The sequence below is a fragment of the Panicum virgatum genome, chromosome 1K (genome assembly GCF_016808335.1).
Source record: "Panicum virgatum strain AP13 chromosome 1K, P.virgatum_v5, whole genome shotgun sequence".
NCBI lineage: Eukaryota > Viridiplantae > Streptophyta > Magnoliopsida > Poales > Poaceae > Panicum > Panicum virgatum.
In genome coordinates, this window is record NC_053136.1 from 18892038 (window position 1) to 18914165 (window position 22128).

The 22128-nt window shown below is 44.6% G+C and overlaps 2 protein-coding genes across 3 annotated transcripts; both read left to right on the forward strand.

Moving 5' to 3' along the window:
- Positions 1–11296: 11296 nt before the first annotated feature.
- Positions 11297–12781, forward strand: LOC120698371. The gene has a single exon (XM_039981940.1). It carries the CDS (start codon positions 11684–11686, stop codon positions 12494–12496), a length of 813 nt encoding a protein of 270 aa, XP_039837874.1. The 5' UTR covers positions 11297–11683; the 3' UTR covers positions 12497–12781.
- Positions 12782–16021: 3240 nt separating this feature from the next.
- Positions 16022–21551, forward strand: LOC120698382. Of its 2 annotated transcripts, none has more exons than XM_039981957.1 (3): positions 16022–16877; positions 17179–17347; positions 21282–21551. In XM_039981957.1, exons 1-3 carry the CDS (start codon positions 16233–16235, stop codon positions 21296–21298), a joined length of 831 nt encoding a protein of 276 aa, XP_039837891.1. In that variant the 5' UTR covers positions 16022–16232; the 3' UTR covers positions 21299–21551. The 2 variants fall into 2 exon arrangements, with proteins under 2 accessions (XP_039837891.1, XP_039837885.1); XM_039981951.1 differs by having other exon boundaries at positions 16025–16877; positions 21271–21551.
- Positions 21552–22128: the final 577 nt, after the last annotated feature.

Below are 22128 nucleotides of genomic sequence, written 5' to 3' on the forward strand. Positions count from 1 at the left end.
CTGCAGCCTGCTATAGCTGCTGACATCCCGAGTAACCAACTCCTAGCTGCAAAAATCGGCTGGCGCTGGCTCACTGCCGGTTCAGCCGCACAGCTGCTCCATCTGTGCTGCAAAAGTCTCCGAACAACAGCCAGTTCTTGAGCAGAAACTATCCTCGCAGTGAGAGCCACCAGGCGCTCCGGCGGCCATGTCTGGAGGCCATTATGTTGACTTGATAGCTGAATCACCCAAAAATGGACTGTCTTTTCAAAAAATAGGAAAGTTCGGTTTACATCCTTGAACTATCGCAAAAGTTCGACTCTCAACATTTAACTACAAAATCGAATAACAATGGTCATCTAACTGTTGCAAAACCAGACAAGTCTGGCTCTTTGGATGGTTTCCAAGGTAGTTTCATATTTAAAAAATAAAATTCAAATTAGAGCTAAAAATCAAAATTAATTAATTTATTTTAAATCTAAAAAATATGAACTAGTGCCTAAATTTTTCAAAAAAATATATAATCTGTTTATTATTGCTCTATTTAAATTTTATTTGTTTAAAAATAATAGGCATAACTACAAGCAACCAAATACGATAACATGAACAAATTGGATCCGAATAACTGAAGACAAGTAGAGTGCCAATTGTTAGTATCCATAGGAACGTCTAGGAGGAGATCCAGTGGGAAAGAACTTTACAGTGAGGAAAACCTGGCCGACTTCCATAGCGTCGTCGTGGAAGTCGAAGTCTGTCGGAGTAGTTCTGCGCTAGGGCAGCGATGCGCAGAGCAGAGATGTTGTGGGCGACGAGGTCGCGGAGGCGTGGCACAGGTGCGGTGACGTCGCGGTGGTGACGGCACTCCGGCGATGGCGTGGTAGCGCTTCCCGCCGCTGCAGCCCACTCTCTCTGATCGGGTTAGGGTTTTGAGGTGGGGAACAGTGGCGGCGGTGAACCTTATGTTGTCAGCCGTCAGTCCCCACCTCCTCTTTATAAGGCTGCGCGACGGGGGCCCACCACCCTCGTCTTGCGCTGGGCCCCCGATCAGGGCGCGAGGTCAAGGGATTAGTTGGCCGTTGGGCCAACTGGTGGAGATCAATTCTAACATTCTCCCTCTTGATCTCCTTTTATACTTTCACCTTTATATCTTTTACTTCTTTTCATATTTCATCACAGATTAATGCATAGAGCAATTTCATCGTCATGGTCAGTTGCCGATAGATTCAACAGCTACAATACATGTCTCTGTTCTGAAATAGATTCTTTAACTTTGGGGCCCTTTATTGTCCAAAAAACATAGGTTATACCATAAACCCATGTCGACTGTGTGTTCTTTGTACACACTGGGCGGTAAGCCTTTAATAAACGGATCCGCAAACACTTGTTTGTCATTCTTTTACTCAATGCACTTCAACATGATTCCGGACTTTCTCCTTTATAACGTATAACTTTGTGTCAATGTGTTTGGCACCACAGTTGACCTGTTGTCGTATGAGCAAACTACTTAAATGGTTATCGTTGTTGTCAACCATTATCAACTCTGGGTATAGGTTCCCTTAACCATTTTGCCTGTCCCTCGGCCATGTATCATGCTATACCATGTCTTTGCATCACATTGATGTTAATTGTTTTATTTTGGAGATTTTCCACACAAAAACTCCAAATTTGAAAGTTAGCGACAATTGTGGATTTAGCTACATATTTCATAAGCTCTACTTTTGTACTCACAACCCTTTGAGAGCACTAGTTATATCTTTCTTAGCATGAGGCCGATATTTTCAATTTCATTCCAGTTATCTATATCTGGATTGAACTTTTGCCAAGATAAACCGGGTAAACAAAACTATGTCGGGGTAAATTCTTTACTTGCGCGCTCATAAAGCTTCCAACAGCTGAAGCATATGGAACCATTTTCATTTGATCTGTCTCACATTGGTTCCTGGAACACTAAAGTTCCATAACTATTACCCTTGACCATAAGGAACAGGCACAACTTTGCTCGCAAGCATACTTTATTTCTTTTAGAATCTTTTCTAAGTATGCATTTGCGATAGCTTTAATAACCCTTTCTTTTATTTCGGTGAGTTTCAATTCCTAGAATAAAAAACCCATCACCAAGATCAAAACTTGAGGACAAGAATTCTTTATCTATGATGTTAGATTAACACCACCACTAATAAGTAGGGTGTTATCTTTATTTAAGTTGTTGAAATCAAATTCACCATTCTTTAATTTCCCTTAAAAACTATTGTCCTCCTTAATTCCTTTAAAACCCAAACTTTCTCACCATTTCAATGAACTTTAGATACCACCGTCTCAAGGCTTATTTTGATCCATAAATGGATTTTTTCTTGTGGTATCCCATATATATTCTTTTCTTTTCATGACAAAACGTTAGGTAGTGTCATGTAAACATTTCATCTAACATAATGCGCGACTAACGTCATTATGATTCTTAGAATCCTTTGCATGAGACTGGAAAAGTTCTCATCAACTTATTCCCTCTGGAGTCACATTCCTCTTTGTAGGTCCATTACAACCTACTGTGATGAATCTTCTAGGAACCATTCCTTTGTCCATGGACTCAACCCATGGAATACTAGTGACGTCTTCTATTGAGGTGGAATCAACCTCCATTTGATTTTTTTACTTGGCACATTGTTTTCTATATGGGGCTGTTGTTACTCTTTGCCAAAAGGCAATGGACTCTATAGGCTCTTGCATAACAAGACCCTTTATTGATTGATCTTCTTTCAAAGGCTAACAACAGGTGTTGTATACAACATCAACAAGTATGAGAAACTTATTGCTCTTGAATCATCGAAGTGGACACACATTCCAACTTCTCTTCAAGTCTTAGGTCTATACATACCAAGCTCCCCCACATTCCATCTTCTGTAAAAGATGGTGTGTCACTCAATCTCTTGTTTGGGTTCCTTCTGTAAAAGACTTCTGTTAAAGACTTCTTATGTGCTCTGTAAGTACGGTCTTACTATCTTTGAGGGTCATCCAGCATAAATACTGGCTAACTACGTTATCTTCTTTTGGAACTTTAAAAGGATTTAGCTACTTCTTTATATATAGGGGTATCAATACAGTGACCGTTGTACTCCCCTTGACGATCACATTCATCTTTAATAGATCATCTCTTGCTTTCATTGCATAGTTTCTTTCTTAACATATTTCCCCCCTAGAAATGTGGCATGAACTTTTCTACCACAATTTCGAAAACTATTGATAACTCTTGTGAATGAGGAAATTTTGTTACTTTTTTTTTCTTGTATCCACATGATTACGTCATGCAGAATGAAGTAATTTCTTAATTTGTACGGGAGTACTTTTTCCTCATTTTACTTTAAGAACTCAACAGAATCCTTTATCGTCAGTACTTGTGCAAGTCACGCTCGCATATCATTCTTATCTTGAGGTTCATATGTAACTTTATGTTCTTGTTGACTACTTAATCACCATGACACAATAGAAGTGCCTGATCAATTGTAGGATAGCATAAGAGCTACTTCAAACTTTTCTCCCAGTGTGGGATACACCAAAAACACATGGGTCATTATAACTTTCTCCTGCCATGCAGGACAAGCACTATGCCAACTTTACCCCGCCATGCGGGTATCATCTCATACTTTTCCCGGACATAAATGCCAGGATTGGCTCATAATCAATCATCAAATTCAGAAATAAATCCAAACATTCCATAACACACAAGATTAATCTGACGTTGGTCAAATTAAACATGCATGATTTATTACAACTTTGACAAAACTTTAAAATAAATTCTTCTTTGATAGAGTACATAAGGGACATTTCTCAAACTAGACACTTATTGCTCTGTCTTCTTTTCTTGGATCAATATCCATGAGTACTTTTCTTTCCAAGCCATTCTTTATAGAGAACACCTTCTCTCATGCAATGGCCTTCTTTCTTTCTGAGTCACAAGAACCCAGCTAATTTTCTTTTGTACCTTCAGTAATGAAAGCATGGAAACCTTTGTCTGAAAAAACAATAATCAAATCTTTAGATTCTATTCTATAATAGAATAAAATATCTTTCTTCTATATTAATTCCACATCACCGTTGGGCAGAAATGGAATTGACATGTGAAAAACTCAATTAACTTTAAAACATATGTTTGTTCCTCAAAATTAAATTCTCCCATTGGTTCGAATTTAATTAGAGGATAATCAACTTTATGGCAGCGGAAACATGAAAATACATTTGTTTTGTTTATGAGCAGTTCTTTATGTATTCTCTGAAAAATGGTCACTTTGATGCAACATTTACCAGAGACTTTAATCTTTGAGCTATGACTCATAAAATTATAATATTGTTATCATCAATGTTGGTCAGCAAATAACAATACTATAATTATCTTTAAATTTATCTTCTTTGAGAATTTTCTTTATGGTTTCGGTTGTAAGGACAAACCAATGCTCAACTTTGAGACTTCAATTGGCGAAATGATGCCAAAACTTTAACTTTAACTTAAGACAGCAGAAGCTTTTCTGAGGCTTTAAACTTTGAACGTGTCTTTAACCCACAGGGAAAGACTCATTTAAGACTTTTATAATATTCTTCCAATTAAATCTTCTCGTTGGTTCCGACTTAATTGAAAGATAACATCATTGTAGCAGCAAAAAACCTTTTCTTTACAGATACAATACTTTATTCTTATTTTCTCTCTAAACAATTTATCTCGTTGGTTCAAAATTGAATAGAGATAAAACTGTACAAAACTTACTCAAAGTAAGCTCTTTAATCATGCTCTTAAAAATAATTCTCCCATTGGTTTGAATTAAAATTAAGAGTAATATTATGAACTTTGCAGTGGAAACATGTAAAATTCTATGTCCAGAGGCATTCATGTACTCTTTTGTTCTCCTAAGCAATATACACGTTCGGGCAAAATTGAATGGAGAACAAACTATGAATAAAACCATCTAAATATCAATCAAAATGCCTCTGGATAAAATAGAAAACATAAAATTTTCGTTCACTATGCATTCGGCCCGGCTTGCCAGTTCGGCCCAAGGCCTGCTGGCGCCCGCGGCGCTCCCCCGCGGCCAGGCCGTAACCTGGGCCTGGGCCAGAAATGAGGCCCACACTCGGTTCCCACCTGGGCCGGATCTGGCCCGTTTGGGCGCCGGCCGTCCCTAGCCGTCGGATCTACATCTGACGGACGGCCGCGATCTTCGCGGGAACAAAACCGGCGAGCGCCGGTTCTCCCCAAACCCTAGCGTCATTTGCTCCCCCCTCCCCTTTCTGTCTCCACACGGACCGGCGGCGGCGGCCACTGGGCGGCCGGGGGAGGCAGCGGCGCACACCCCCCGCCCCCTTCTCCGCAGCCCTGTATCTTCTCTTCCTCCCTCTTTCCTCTTTCACGCGAACAGCGGCGGCCAAGAAGGAGCCCGGAGGAGGTGACGAGGCGACGCCGCCATAGCTTGCTCGCCGGCGCGCGCTGTGGCAGTACCACCCTAATTAATCCGACTCAAGTGCGCTAACCATCATCTTAAAGACAATCCCGGCTAACACGCACTTCAAACGGAGTAATTCGGCAGTGCTGTCGGGTAAAGTCCCGAAGAATCCACCTGAGCGTCGATCGAACCCAAAGCTTACATGTAACCCACACGAAGGTGAGTCCAGAGAGTACAACATTTCACAGATATATTACATTACAGAGTCTTAACTTAATTATTACAAACCAAGTTCGAAATCTTCGAAAGGTACTTGAAATTCGAATTGAAAGGAGTTCAGAGTTCACTGCAGCGGAAATAAAACGAGTTCTAAATGATGATACATGATGTCATGATGAAGCCCGTACATGACATCACTCAGCATTGCCATCGCTGGCCGGAGTCGTATCCCACTCCACCGACCAACCAGGAGGTAAAACACACGGCCAAGTCAAACTAGCTATCTGATCTTCAAAAGTATCACCTGAAACAAAAAGGAGCCACAAGCAAGGCTGAGTATACTAATACTCCGCAAGACTTACCCGACTAGGATATATCTAACCCTCTAACTAGACATGCAAGGCTTTTGGCTTGAGGGGTTTGTTTTTGCCGCAAGCAATAAGAGTAAGTCCTTATTTCCCGATTTTAGCTTTCAAGTTCTAGTTTGATTAACCATTCTACATTAGCATCTATCCAATAGCATACATGGTGGAAAAACAATTATTTTTCATCATTCAACCATATTTCTCATCATCATTGTTCCACTTCTTACTCTATGTGGCAAAAGGGTTAAGCAGTCTCAATATCCGTGAGAGACGGACGATTCGAATCGAATTTGTTAACCTGGCCAGGCAGACCTAAACACACGCATGGGGAATGCAATCACCCACGCGACTTTTCCCCTTTTTCCCCGGGCATGAAACAGGCCCACAGCCCTAGGGTGCCCTGCACCCGTGCGTGACCATAGACCAGACAGTGGGGAGTATGTTCCACGGCCGGTTCCATCAGGTACTTAAGCTTACCGATTATCATATTCTCGGCATGTGGTTAGTACGTTCAAACGCTTAACCACCACTACCACACACCGCGGCCTTATCCATTTTGACTAAACAGACGGGGTATCACAAGTACAACAACCCCGCCCGTAAACCTTATATTGCAGTGTGTAGTAAGCATTCAACTCCTATGAGCTCGCGAGTGACAGGCAATCACTCGACTTCTACCGAACCATTAGCATAGCCAACTAGCGACCTACACATACTAGTGTTCAAGCATAGGTACCTAGGATCATGCAACTAAGGTTCCAAACAATTCCTGCAACTTAAATGCACAAATAGATAGGAATATAAATAGTTGCATAAATCTAGAATAGGTAGGACATGTTCCGGGGCTTGCCTTCCTGAGCGGAGCTAGCCTTGGGCTCTTCTGAACTCGGGTTCAGGTCTTCAGTGGCTTCAGTTAGATTCACTTGAGCTTCACGCTGCTCACTCTCGGACTCCGGCACCAACTCGTACGTACCGTCAGGGAGAGTAGTCGAATCTATATGAAATGCATATGCGTGAGTTATTTTAGTGATACGATTTAATCAATTCTTCACTAAAGAGTTGTAATCCAACACAAACTTAAGATGATTTGCAAAAGATTATGTTACATCATTTTGGACAATCCTTCATAGAGTAATAATCATTATATCTGACTCCACAAAGTAGCTAGGGTGGATTGTACCTTTTATCCTTATGCAGCAAAAGAAAGGATTTTTCTCATTTATTACTAGATTACGCATGTCCTTATCACAAATAATGTTAAACAGAGATTCTGGGTTTGAAATTTTTATGCAAGATACACCTCTGAGTAAAATGCCTACTGTGAAATTTTTAGCCTATTTCATGCAGCCCATTAACCATGAAAAATAAAATAACCAGCTACTGCTAGAAGAAAAAATGAATTTTACAGGTCAAACTATGCAAGTACTGGTAATGAAATTTTAACTGAGTGTTTCCTACCTAAAGATGAGCCTGTCATAAATTTTTCACAATTAAACAAGCACTGTACAGGATATGAAAAATAGTACAATGTATTGCTGCATGGATCAAAATTAAATTCCAAAGACTGTTATAGCAAGTTTCAGAGCCTCATAATTTAACAGTATGGTTATAAACTCAATTTAATCCCCTAGAAAAATTATCAGATTTTCTATGCAAAGAAACTATTTTTATTGATTTAGTGTAAATATCTATACTATTAATTAGTTGGACTGATTCCACCTATCTAAAATTTCTCAAAATTTTTTTACAGTAACTAAATATAATTTTAAAGGCACTGTAAAAGTTTGAGCTCAGTAAACCAAGTTAAACAGTATGTACAAACAAACTAATTTAAACAAGGCATAAAGCAAGATTTAAATAAACAGATAGCTAGTCATGTCAAAAGTCTATGAAACTTTTACACAAGGTTATACATCTAACATGTACCACACTGACCAAAAATGGCTAACAACTCATGCTTGTAACTTGAGATCTAATATAAAGTACATTTTCTTTGTATTTTAAATGAAGTAAAAACTATTGAGCAAATGAAAAAGTGTATGTAACAAAAGTTGTAGATATCTTTACTAGGATTCCAGAACAGTTGAGTTTGCATTTTTCCGATTTTTCTACGATTTTTAAACGAATTTACAAGTTCACTGGAAAATCTAGAAAATACAAAAACACAGATTGCAAAGGGGCCCCTGGATCTTTCACTTAACCCCCTGGAAACCTAAAACAAATTGCGCCGGGGTCTCTGGCCGGAGGTAGGAGACAGGGGAGGCGGCGGCGGCCTGTTTCCCGGCGAGGAAGGGCTCGCCGGCGGTGGGGGTGGTGTCCTGGGGCAAGAGCTCGCCGAGATCTACCTAGGGGTGGATGCTGTAGTCGACGGGGACGGCCGGAGCAGGGTCGGCGGCGGGGCCCAGGGAGCGGCGGCGGCGGCTGCAGCGGGCGGCGGCGCTCCGGTGCGGGAGGAGGGGCAAGGGCAGGCCGGGGAGCTTTATGGCGCCCTGAGGAAGCTAGCTCGGGGGTGGATTGGAGTCGGAGAGGGGCGGAGCAGGGAGGTCCGCGGCGGGCGGGCGGCCGGCGGTGTTAACGACGGCGGCGGCGGTGTTCCGCGGCGCTGGGAGGCTCCGGGGGAAATTGGGCGGGCCTGGGAGTTGCCTGGGGGTGAAATGGAGCTCGCTGCGTGCTCGGTGGGGGTGGAGGGGCGCTGAGCTGGGCCCTCCACGGGAGCCGTGGCTCGGCGGGCGGGAATGGGGGCGCGGCGGCGCTGCGCAGTGGCGCGGCGGCGCTGGCCGTTCTGGGCGAAGGGGTGGGGCGTGGGCGTGGGGAATGGGGTGCGGGCATGCGAGCACACGCGCGGCGCGAGTTAAATGGCGAAGTGAGGGCACGAGGAGGGCTGGGCGCAGAAGAAGGGAGCGGCGGCCGTGCGGTGGCGTGCGGTGGCGTGCTTTGCCGAGCGGCCTTGATGGCGGTCAGGGCGCAGCGAGGGGAGGTCAGTGGCATCGGTAGCGCGTGGCAATGAAGGCTGGCCGCGGTCAGCGGCTCGGCAGGGCACGACCGGTCCGTTTGGGCGCCACGGCGGCGAGGCGGCGCGTCGCCGTGCGCTTGTCGCGGCGTGCGCGTCAACGGGCAGGGCGCGGCGAGGACAGCGTGCGCGCTCAAGTGGGGGGGAGTCAGCGGCGCGCGGCCAGGCAGCAGGGCAGCGAGCGGGGGCAGGCAGCGGCGCAGCGCGGCAGCGGGCGCACGCGCGGCGTGCCTAAACGCCTGCGCGCGCAGAGAGGGGAGAGTCAGCGAGGGAGAGAGAGAAAGAGAGAGAAAGAGAGTGGAGAGAGAGAAAGGAAAGTCAGCGGTTTGACTCAGTCAAAACTCAAGATTTTTAATTGGAACTCGAAAAATTTTGAACACGAAAGTTGTTCAAAATTAAATTTCCTACAACTTTCCTTTTAGGCAAAAATTCAATTGAGCGATGGTTTGAAAGTTTCAAATTTGAATTCATGTTTACTGATCCTGCTTGTTTTTCGGGGTTAACTCGAATTTTCATGTTAGAACTTGAAAAACTTTGAACGTGAAAGTTGTTTAACTAGTCAAACTCTACGACTTTCGTGTTGGGCAAAAGTTCATTTGAGCGAACATGTGAGAGTTGACTTTTTGGTTTACTCAAATGGAAATTCGGCTTTTACGCGATCACCGAAACAGGGTTTACTGTATCATTTGATGTTAATGGCATGTTTAAACAGTGCTAAACACCGGAGATGTTACACGCGCGCTCGCCGGAGGGTGAGCGCGCCGCCGTCGAGCTTGCCGTTGGTGGCGCCTTGCTTTCGAGCCGGCACGTGTGCTCGCCTCCGGCATCTCGGACGGTAGGCGGCGGCTCCTATCTGTGCCACGCCGCGCCCCAGCGAGCGGCGGCGCGGATCCGTTCCGCACGGAGGCGGTGTTGCGCTGGCGAGCCAGCGCCTCTGGGGTCCGTGCAAGTAAGTCCGGCCGACCCTTTACTTTGCTAGGGTTAGGGTGTGCGACTTTTCGATCCGAGATCGATTCGGTTCCTTTCTTTGTCTTTGTTTCTTTGATTCATGAACGAATCCACTTTTCTCATCTCGAACTACACACTAGATCGGCTCTGATACCAATGTTAGTATATGTAGGAACGTCTAGGAGTAGATCCAGTGGGAAAGAACTTTACAGTGAGGAAAACCTGGCCGACTTCCATGGCGTCGTCGTGGAAGTCGAAGTCTATCGGAGAAGTTCTGCGCTAGGGCAGCGACGCGCAGAGCAGAGATGTTGTGGGCGACGAGGTCGCAGAGGCGTGGCACAGGTGCGGTGACGTCGCGGTGGTGATGGCGCTCCGGCAATGGCGTGGTGGCGCTTCTCGCCGCTGCAGCCCACCCTTTCTGATAGGGTTAGGGTTTGGAGGTGGTCAACAGTGGCAGCGGTGAACCTCATATCGTCGGCCGTCAGTCCCCACCTCCTCTTTATAAGGCTGCGCGACGGGAGTCCACCAACCACGTCTTGGGCTGGGCCCCCGATCAGGGCACGAGGTCAAGGGATTAGTTGGCCGTTGGGCCAACTAGTGGAGATCAATTCCAACACCAATAGATAGGTTATATTTTTAGAAAACTTTTTGTACCTATTTAATTTTTTATTTAAATGAACTACTTATGATTTTTTTAGTTTAAATTTGAATATTTCTAATTTTTACAAACTAAAAAGTTACCTTTGAAACGACCCAAAGGGTCAAATTTGACAGATATCAACAGTTGAAAAGCTGATAGTCAGACTTCTATGATAGTTCGATCACGTAAACCAAACTTTTCCCTATTTCTAAAGCTAAAACTCAGACTTATATGATAGTTCGATCACATAAACCGAACTTTTCCCAATTTTTTTTAATAAAAAGACAGTCCATTTTCACATAGGATGTTTGAATAATAATTAGAAGCATTAAATATAGACTAATTATAAAAGCAATTGCATAAATGGAGGCTACGAATTCAATAATCCTAACTAGTCCATGATGTGATAATGTTGTGCTACAGTAAATATGTGCTACTTATGGATTAATTAGGTGTAATAGATTTATATCATGATTTAGTCTCCATTTATGCAATTAGTTTTATAGTTTGCTTATATTTCATCTTCTAGGTAGCATCAAACATCTACGTGACCCGAATTAAAATCTAGTCTTTTTTTTAACGAGAAAACATCCTGCTTTTATAGAAAGCAATTAAAATCTACTCGTGAATGCCAACACCGCTAAACAGACGATAGAGAATTGAACGTGCGTCCGACTTGCACCGCCGCACTATCAATCCGACGCGCTCTTCCGTTCCGCCCCAATAAATCCCCCACCCACCTCTCTCACTCTCTCTCCGACACGCGCTCTCCTCCCCGTCCCCTTCCTCCTCACCGACGGCGGCGGCGGCGGCCGAGATCCCGGATGGGGTCCCGCCCACCTTCAGGTTCCGGCCGACGCAGCGCGAGCTCATCGAGTTCTACCTCCTCCCGCGCGCCCGCGGCCAGGATCCATTCCCCGGCGTCATTATCGAGGACGACGCGGCGGGGAGCTCGCTGCCCTGGGACCTCTTCGAGCGCCACGGACTGGGGGGCGAGGACGAGGCCTACTTCCTCGCGCGCACCGGCGGGGCCAGGAAGCCCGGCGCCCGCCAGGACCGCGGCTGCGACGGCGGCGCCGGGGCGTGGAAGTGGAAGATGCAGAGCAGCGCCGACAAGGGCCTGCGCGTCGGCGGCGAGAGGATCCTCTGCCGCAGGAGCAACCTCAGCCTGCACATGGGCAAGGGCAAGAGCGGCGGCAGCGTGGGGTGGGTGATGCACGAGTACACCGTCGCCGCGCCGCCGTGCCCGTCGCCCGTCAAGATCTGCCACATCGCCTTCACCGGCCACGGCAGGAAGCGGAAGCGCGTGCCGGATGGCCAAGAAGACTACCCCAGTGAACACGCGTCCCGGCGCGCGCGCGTCGAGGCCGCGGCGGCCTGTGGCTGTTCTTCTGGGGAGATGCAGATGCTCGGTCCTGACTCCGGCGAGGTGGTGCCCGCTTCTGGAGATGAAGAGCGCTCGCAGCTCGTCCTGACCGGCGGTGACATCTTCCCTCAGAGTCCTCTTCTCGGAAGCAGCGATTTCCTGGGCTTCCCCTCCACAGCGTCAGCCAATGCGGAGCAGTACCAAGAGCTGGAGCAGCAGGTGCCGAGTACACAGGAGGAGGAGGAGCAGGTCATGATGCCACAGCTGATGGTCCAACAATCTGGCATGGTGGAGCAGCTTTCTGCAGGGGAACTGGAGTTCTGGAGCTCGATTGGGGTCGATGTTCAAAGCACCAACTGTGCTGAGCAGGAGTTCTGGAGCTCGAACGGGGTCGACAGCAACAGCGTGGTCCCAGGCATCGGCGACATGGCAGGAGATAACCAAGACCAGCAGGAGTTCTGGAGTTCGTTTACGGCTGATGTCCAGAGCAACTGCACGGTGCCAGACAGGCAGAGGCTACTGCATCACTTGCTAGGAGGGTAGTTTCTGCTCATGAACTGGCAGATATTTGGAGATTTTTGCAGCACAAGGATGGAGCAGCTGTGCCTGGCACCAGCAGAACCGATTTTTGCAGCTAGGAGTTGGTTTCTTGGGATGTCAGCAGCTGCTTGTTCCACATGTTTTTTTTCCCTGCAGTTACTGATTTTTTTTCTGCAGTAACTGTAATCTACTGATATAGAGTAGCACTCATTTTGTAGCCCTATATATGAATTGAACCTATCTAAAACTTTAATTCTCTTATGCTGGAATTTCCAGTTTGCAAGTGTTTCTGCTGTTTCGTGGAGCTTACGATAAACATCTTTTGTATAATCTGGTGATTTAATCATCACCAAATTGCATATAATCCACATCTGAATCTTGCAACCTTTACTCTGCAGATCTAAAAAAATAACCATGTTATTACTGACATGGTGGGACGCCATGCAGGTGTCAGATCAGCCCTGGTAACGGAAATGGGCAGCTCCTAGATGAAAAACTGATGCCTTGAGAATGAATCGATGTGATAACCTTTTGTTTTTCTTTGGAACTTTTGGGTTCTTGCACAAGTGCATTCTTGTAGGAGTGCCCTCCACTAGCTTATCTTCTTGGATAAACTATATGCAGTCAACCAAACTGTAGCTTAAAGGTTCGTCAAGAACAACTGCAAAATAGGAAAGAAACGGAATTCAGCACAGGTTGATCAAAATGCTCAGAGACGACACATATGAACATTGTTGTAGTAATAAATATACTTCCATGTGCATATTGCGCAATTCAGTACTTGCTACTTCTCAGGAACAATAACGTACATTGCCTGTAACATAAGTACAAAGACTTCTTAATGAAATACGTGCTCAGGCACGGTCGCGAAAAAACATAAGTACAAAGATCTCAAATCTTTTTTGTTCCAAAATTTTATCATTTATGATACATCAGCTAAATTCTGAAGTTTTGTCTGAAGACATTACTTCATCAGACCAAAGGTTGTTGGTCTGGTAGCAAAGAAAAATGAAAATCATCAAATTGATGACTGTTGACTATAAATGATGTTCTGCATGTAGTTTCCTTGTTGGAACAAAGTAGCCTTTTTCTTGCACATATTAATCGCAAACATTTTGACCTTTGTAAACATCCTGTCGAGGTTGGACAAACAGCAAACCTCTTTCTTGTGCATTAAAAAGTGCGCAAGAACTTGGAAGTCGTGCTTCCATCTTTAAATTCAACTAGATAGATTTATCCAAGTTAGATGCGTGCTGGGATAAATTGAAGGACTGGCTTAGAGTAGGGTAAAATAGCAGCCAAGAGTAACTATAAGTCTATAGGCATAATGACACGATCCATCAGCTTCGCTGATGTCGCTCATGGCTAATTAATCACTGGTATTGTAACTGAGCGGAGAGGTGTCAACATGAGCGGCGCTCGTCGCCGGACCTTTTCGGCTCCTTTTCTGCGGCAAGCCGCGAGCTGTGATCTTCGTCCTCACCGTGGAAACTCCGTTGGGTGGCACCTCGACCTTGGTCTCTGGGTGGTCGCCGTCAACCTGGGAAGTCAGAGGCGGCGATCGACGACATCTCCACGCCGGAGTTCGTACGGTATGCCCTCAACGCTGGCTTCTCCAAAGATGATTTGTTGCAGGCTGAGGCAGCTTTGAACAACGACGATGCTTCCTCTTCGCTGCCGAGACGGATCATGGATGCAGTGGCAGCACAACACACGGGAAGGAAGCCCTGGGTTGGTCCACTGCCGAAACCGAGACGTTCGCCGGCGATTACGATTGGGGATGTTCAGGTAACTTTCAAGAAAACGAACAAGAAAATTGAGTCCTCTTCCACGGGGAACCTGTCTGGCAAACGGCCGGCGAGGACTTCTGCCCCGCGAGATCTCTCCAACAAGCAACCGGTGAGGGCCGACGACGGTAGCTGCTGCGGCAGTTTTCCGATCCTCGGACTTCAAAATTCAAAACTGGAAACGTCTTCGGATCAAGGCGAAAATCACGGAACGAATCGTTCGGCGTCCCCGGATCAATCTGTGGGCCGTGTCCTGGTTCTGACCTACGGGTCCACCGTGGTTCGCCGACCCCTTCCGAACTTACACAAAGTATTCCCGAAAAAACCAATCTCTCGGTTCCGCAAGCCGGCGGCGACGCTATCTCATCTTGACGAGCGTTCCTACGCCGAGGTTCTGCGGACGCCGCCCACCATGGATCGGATGGCTGGAAAGTCAGTGAAGGAGACTGCATCGGGTCAGAGGCAAGCGACGTCTAGGGCACCTTTGAGATCGACGGGGGCAGGTTTTTCTTCTACACCGACGTTCCCACAGGTGCCTGGATCTGCTCCTTTTCTTGGTGCTGCACCGAAGCACAGCGCTCCGGCCATTGGAGTGGACACTGGGCTGGGAGTTTTCTCTGGCTTCGTGCAGGCAACAGGGATGCAGCAGGGTTCTTCTGCTACGTCGCAGCAAAACCCACAATTTGGCTTTGGTGCTGGTCCTGTCCCCAAAGGAACTACGGCTCCAGGTTTGTCCACGGCACCACAAGGCAATTCTTTTATGTTTGGTGCCAGGTCATTAGAACGGGTAGCAGATACTTCAATTGAGGCTGCTATTGCACGAAACAAGAAACCAGTAGTTATTGATGCTAGGCACCCTTCATCCTTCGGAGGTCCCAGTAAGAATTTTGGGGCTCAGTTTGGTGCTCAGAAAATTGATCTCCAACCAGTACCTGCTGCGTTTAAAAGAGTTGGTAGTAAGCGTCATGCACCTGAACCTGCTGCTACTGAAATCTTGTCAGATAAAAGTGATGGGAAGCAAGCCAAACCAAAGTTTCGAGATGAACGTCCGCATGGAGTACTAAAAGCAAGCCATGTTTGGTTACCCATCAAATCAAGATTGCACAAAAAGACGAACGTCCGCATGGAGTACTAAATGAAGTCTATTTGCAAAACCTTTTTAGGAATGGGTGTAAATTTTCGAGACGAATCTAATGAGTCAAGTTTCATCATTATTGGCTACAGTGATGCTACAGTGACCGCGCTCAATCATCCTCTAGTCGTGCGGTCAAAGGCTTCATTAGCTAGAGCAACTGCTACAGTACCATAGTTGTGGAGGTACTTTTGTAATTAGACTTTATTTAATACCCCTAATTAGTGGTCAAAACATCGTTTCTCTCTCATCAAAATATTTTCACCCCTCATCCAAACATGGCCTTTGCTTTCGGTGTTTTAGCAAAGGACATGCTACTGCAGAGTGTCAGGCAACTGTCTTCTGTGAGATCTGTGAAAGCTCAGAACATGTGAAGCAGAAATGCCCCATAACCAAGGCAGCCAAGAATGTGGTGCAGTGGGTAGGCCATGCGCTAGATGGGAATGGTTTTTTCCACATTCCACATGCCCCGTTCAAGGGTGACACTGACAAAAAGACTGCTAAAATCACTGTGGATGGTGGAGTTTTGAGCATTGAACAGCTCACTGAAGAATTGCAAAATCGCATCCCCTGTCCAAGCACTTGGGTTTGGGACATTCGCCAAGATGAGGATGCTTTCATAGTGACCTTACCAACTGATGATGATTTGCAGCGCATAATCATGTACGGAGGTTTCTTTCTCAAAGAAAAAAAGATACATCTCAATTTTTAGCAGTGGGCCACTGAAGATGAGGGACTGTTAATCCCAAAAGTGTGGTTTAATATTTACTCAGTCCCTAAGAGATTGAGGGAATTACAGGTGGTGTGGGCACTGGGTTCCATGATGGGGGCTCCTCAGCTAGCTGATATGGTTGCTTCAAAGAAGAATGATTATGTACGGGTTTTAGTTTCTGTTCTGGACTCAAAAAATCTGCCAGCGAAACTAAGTGTTGTGATCGGCGACCGTTGGTTTGAGTTCCCGGTTAAAGTTGAGTCCATAATCCCTGGGGTGGAATCTTTCGTGGAAACATCCATTGATGGGGATAAGGATGGCAACACTGGGGATGGTAATTCGATGAGTGGAGATGTTATGAGAGATCAAGATAATCATAAAGAAGGTAATGGTTCAGCAAACAATCAGTCAGACATGGATATCGCTAAGGAGCACACTGGCCAAGAAGACCAAAGGGATGCTGCTTTGCCAGTTAATTATGAATCAATGGCACATGATATTTTGGATTTTGTGACTGGGCAACTTTTTGAGGAGATAGCGGATAAGGTCTTAGCGGAGGACGATGGGCCGCTAGTCGCACCTGCCACAGCTGCTACCGCTGACTCCTCCTCTGTTGCTGCTGCTAGCACTCTGCTGGCCGTAGGGGAGGAGCTGCAGGAGGGGTGTGAGGACCTCAGCTTGTTCACTCCTCCGGTAGTACGACACTCGGCAGAGATGGCTGCAGCTGCCTGTCTTGGGCCACAAAAGAACAAGGGCTGTGTTTAGTTCCCAAAAACTTCCCCCCAAACTCCAAACTTTCCATCACATCTCCATCACATCAAAACATTAAATATAGCAAATGACTCATGCATGGAGTACTAAATGTAGTTAAATAAAAAAACTAATTACATAGTTTTGATGTACGTTGCAAGACAAATCTTTTGAGCCTAGTTAGGTCATGATAGGACAATATTTGCCACAAACAAACGAAACGTGCTACAGTGCGCTACAGTGACTGATGTGACTTTTCGCATCCACTTTTTACACTCTTTTTACACATCTAAACACACCCAAGGTGGACCGCCCGGTTACTCCGGCAGAGTTGTCTCCTGTGGCTATGCTCGAGGAGCTGCAGGAAATGCCAACAAGACGCACCAGCAAGCGAAGAGCTAATTCTCTGGATGAACATTCTCTAGATAGAGCACAAAGATTGACGGCTATGCGAAATTTGGATGTGCCAAAAGGTACTCGTCCATCTGCTTCCTTTCTGTCTTTGACTGATGATTGTATTATCTCTAATATCACAAATTTAGGAGTTTTGATGGGAGTTAGCGAATCTCAGTCTAAATGTGTGACTAGACATATTAGGGAACTGGAACATGGTAGGCTAGCCAGCTCGCCAGCAAACCAGTCTAAAGTTAAAAGAGATCTAAGTAAAGATCTAGATGCTTTAGAGGACACGGAGAATGATGGCTTTGATCAACTTATGATAAAAGAAATGAATAGTGCAGCACTGGAGGATTTCTTGACCGAGAACAATAGTCACCTAGGTGATATTTGTCCTCTCAAGTCACGAAAAAAATCTATATCCAGTAAAATCAAACATGCCCTGAAAAAAAAGATAGGGACAAAAACAACCAAGAAAACAAAGGGTTTAAAATGAAGGGAATCTTTTGGAATAGCAGAGGTCTTCGTGACTTGGCTAAATTCAGATTCTTGTCAGATCTCACAAAAGAGCAAAATCTCGATTTCATTGCTCTCCTAGAAACACGTCGTAAAAATTATATAGACACAGAGTTAAATAACTTGTGTGCCGGAAGACAATTCCTATGGAGTTGGATTGAACCCAAGGGTCACTCAGGTGGCATACTGTTGGGTATTAATTCTTCTATTTTTGACATTGGTTTTATCTCACAAGGTGAATATTATATAAAAGTTCGCATGAGAAATAAAGCGGATGGTTTTCAATGGAACTTAATAGCGGTTTATGGAGCTGCTCAACCAGAGCATAAGCAATGCTTAACCGAATTAGTTCAATGTTGTCAAAATGAATCCTTACCTCTTATGTTAGGTGGGGATTTCAACATTATTAGGGGACCTAGTGAAAAGAATAAAGATAACTACGACGACCGATGGCCATCTTTATTCAACGCGGTAATAAACAGCCTAGATTTGAAAGAATTAGAGATTTCAGGTCGCAAGTTCACCTGGGCTAACTCTCTTATTGATCCTACTTTTGAGAGACTGGACAGAGTGTTGGTTTCCACAGAATAGGAACTTCAGTTCCCCCGTACCACAGTGCAAGCATTAACGAGAGAGATCTCTTCCGATCATACGCCTTTGCTCCTATCTTTTGGAGACACAACGGTGACACCATCTATGTTCAAATTTGAATTAGGTTGGCTTACCCGAGATGACTTTCATGAGGTAGTAGAAAATGTTTGGCGAGAAGAGAATAGAGGGGTCTCATCTATTGAGAGATGGCAGAATAAGATAAGACGGCTTAGACAATTCCTTCGGGCTGGGCCAAGAATAAAAGCGGCCATTACAAAAAAGAGAAAAAAGAACTTATTTCAAAACTAGAGGTGCTGGATAAGAAAGCACAAAATGAGGCACTCCTTCGGTGGGAGATTGACCAGAAACAAACACTCAAATCAAGACTTATCCAACTTCTACGTGAAGAGGAGATAAAATGGTACCAAAGAGGAAAAACAACCAAAATTCTTCACGGTGATATGAATACCAAATACTTTCAACTGATTGCTAATGGCATGCACAGAAAAACTAGAATTTTCCAACTGGAAGATGGGGATAAAATTATAAAAGGAGATGAAGAACTTAAAAAATACATCATGAATTACTACCGTGGTCTTTTCGGTCCCTCGGAGAATAATTTTTTGACTATTGATGAAAATAGAAGGGAAGATATACCACAAGTAACAGATGATGAAAGTGAAAGCCTAATCGCCATGTTCACCCAAGAGGAGGCTCGAACAGCGATTTTTCAAATGGAACATAACAAAGCACCGGGTCCGGATGGTTTCCCAGCTGAGTTCTACCAAGCTTTTTGGGAAACAATTAAAGATGACCTAATGGCTTTGTTTCAAGACTTCCATGAAGGCATCCTTCCTCTTTTTAGCCTTAATTTTGGGATTATAACACACCTTCCTAAAAAGGCTGAGGCTGTACAAATTCAACAGTATAGGCCGATCTGCTTATTAAATGTGAGTTTTAAAATCTTCACAAAGGTAGCTGTCAATAGATTGATGAATGTGGCGGATAATATAATTCGCCCAACTCAATCTGCTTTCATGCCAAGAAGACACATTCTCGAGGGAGCGGTGGTCCTTCACGAAACACTACACGAACTCCAACGAAAAAAAACTTAATGGAGTTATTTTGAAACTTGACTTTGAAAAGGCATATGATAAAGTCGAGTGGAATTTTCTCCAGCAAACGCTACGGATGAAAGGCTTTCCAGAGCTGTGGTGTTCTTGGATTGAAGCTTTTGTAACAAAGGGAAGTGTAGCGATCAAAGTCAATGATGACGTCGGTAAATGCTTCCAAACGAAAAAAGGGCTTGAGACAGGGAGACCCATTGTCACCTTTTCTTTTCAACTTGGTTGCGGATATGTTGGCAATTTTGATTGAAAGGGAGAAACAAGATGGACAGATCTCAGGCCTTATCCCACATCTAGTGGACGGTGGTATATCCATCTTACAATATGCAGATGATACAATCATTTTTATGGAGCATAACTTTGAGGAAGCTAAAAACATGAAGCTGTTGCTGACCATGTTTGAGCAGCTATCCGGACTCAAGATTAAATTTCATAAAAGTGAATTGTTTTGCTTCGATGAAGCGAAAGGGGTGCAACAAGAATACATGAACATCTTTGGATGTAATGTTGGAGAGGCCTCCTTCACATATTTGGGGATCCCCCTGCACTATAAACGAATCAGTAACAAAGATTGGAAAGTTATTGAGGATAGATTTGAAAGGAAGCTAAGCACGTGGAAAAGTAAGCTGCTTTCATACAGAGGCAGGCTCACTTTAATTAACTCGGTTCTTAGCAATCTTTCAGTCTATATGCTCTCCTTCTTTGAGATTCCAAAAGAAGTTCTAAAGAAGTTAAATCACTTTAGATCAAGGTTCTTCTGGCAAGGGGATGGACACAAAAGAAAATACAGACTAACAAAGTGGAGCATAATGTATAGGCCTAAGGAGCAACGTGGCCTAGGAATTATGGATTTAGAAACACAAAACAAATGTCTTCTCAGTAAATGGCTTTTCATGCTTATTAACGAGGAGGGCATTTGCCAACAAATGCTCCGAAACAAGTATCTCGCCAACAAAACAATTACTCAGGTGGAGAAAAAACCTGGGGATTCCCAGTTTTGGTCAGGGCTAATGAAGGTCAAAAATGTTTTTTTACGATGGGTTTCTTTCAAGGTTCATAATGGTGAACAAGTAAGTTTCTGGAATGATGTCTGGTTAGGGCACACCTCCTTTAGGGAGCACTTTCCCAATCTTTATAACCTGGTTTGCCGAAAACATGACTCCATACAACAGGCTGTATGTTCTGTCCCTTTCAACGTATCTTTTCGAAGAAATTTGATTGGGCGGAATATGGATGACTGGAAGGAGCTGGTGTATATAACCTCCAACGTGTAGATTACAAATAACCCTGATCTTTGCATCTGGTTACTCCACAAAAGTGGACAGTTCTCAGTCCACTCCATGTATGCTGCTCTCATGGATGAGGTAATCCTTCCGATAAATAAACCGCTTTGGAAACTAAAAATCCCTCTTAAAGTTAATGTGTTCATTTGGCTGTTGCATCGTCGGGCTATTCTAACAAAAGATAACTTGGCTAAACGCAATTGGAATGGAAGTAAGTAATGTTGTTATTGTTCAGCTGAAGAAACCATTGCTCACCTTTTCTTTGATTGTCATCTAGCTAGGTTAGTTTGGAGAATAATTCACACAACTTTCGGTATTCATAGACCTAGAAGTATTACCCATATGTTCGGGTCTTGGTTGTTTTGAATTAAAGGGGGACATAAAAACTTGCTTTATATGGGGGTTAGCGCTTTATGTTGGGCCTTTTGGCTTTGCAGAAATGATATTGTTTTTGATAATGTTAAAAAGCAAACGGGTTTGCAGATTCTTTTCAGGGCCACACACTTGGTAAGGACGTGGGCGATACTTCACAAGGAGGAGGATTGGGACACCATCTCAGTAGCATGTCAGGCCTTGGAATCAACTGCTATGGAGATCTTTGCGAGGCATGGGTGGCAGTTTAGAAATAGGCTTTGCTTTTAAAACTGTTTCCCTTCCTTCTTTGGATCTGGTGGTGTTTACTTTGTAATAAGGGCTGGATATAACTTGCCTTATAGAGGCCGGAATATGACTATTCCTTTATCTAAAAAATAGGCATAATGACACGATGGCTTGAGGGAGGAAGAATCCAGGCAGAAGAGACAATAGGCAGACAGAGGGAAGAGACATGACATGTTACTTGAGATTAATCCTTGATTTTCCTTGCTTAATCTTAAGACGTCATCGGCAGGCCTTAAGATGATTGTCCCTAACAACTAAATTTAAACCATCTTTTCCTAATCTCGCGACCCAAGCTCAGAGCAGGGGATAGGCCTGGGCATTCGGTTCTAACCGAACCGATCGATTCGGTTCTTCGGTTCTTAAGAAATAGGGATCGATTGGTTCTTAAGAAATAGGGATCGATCGGTTCTTCTCAGAAATAGGAACCGAGAAAATTCGGTTTCGGTTCTTTCAGTTCGGTTCCCGTTATAACTGAATTAACCGAGTCTATCTCCTCAACAGTCAGTTCACAAAAAAAAACTCGATCCCGGCGGAGGGGGCCGCCATGGCGCCGCCAAGCCTCGCGCACGTGCTGGCCGCACACCTGCCAGGGTGGACATCGCCACGGGAATTTTATATTATTTTTTCCCATTTTGTCAAAAATATATACTTAATTTTTTTTTGCAAATTTGTCATCCGGCC

Bases quoted from the DNA above. Each gene is read 5' to 3' on its own strand.
- LOC120698382 (XM_039981951.1), top strand. From the start codon at position 16,233: ATGATGGGGGCTCCTCAGCTAGCTGATATGGTTGCTTCAAAGAAGAAT. The intron at 16,878-17,178 runs GGCTGTGTTTAG...AACACACCCAAG, and splicing joins TTGGGCCACAAAAGAACAAG to GTGGACCGCCCGGTTACTCC. The intron at 17,348-21,270 runs GTACTCGTCCAT...ACGGGTTTGCAG, and splicing joins AAATTTGGATGTGCCAAAAG to ATTCTTTTCAGGGCCACACA.
- LOC120698371 (XM_039981940.1), top strand. From the start codon at position 11,684: ATGCAGAGCAGCGCCGACAAGGGCCTGCGCGTCGGCGGCGAGAGGATC.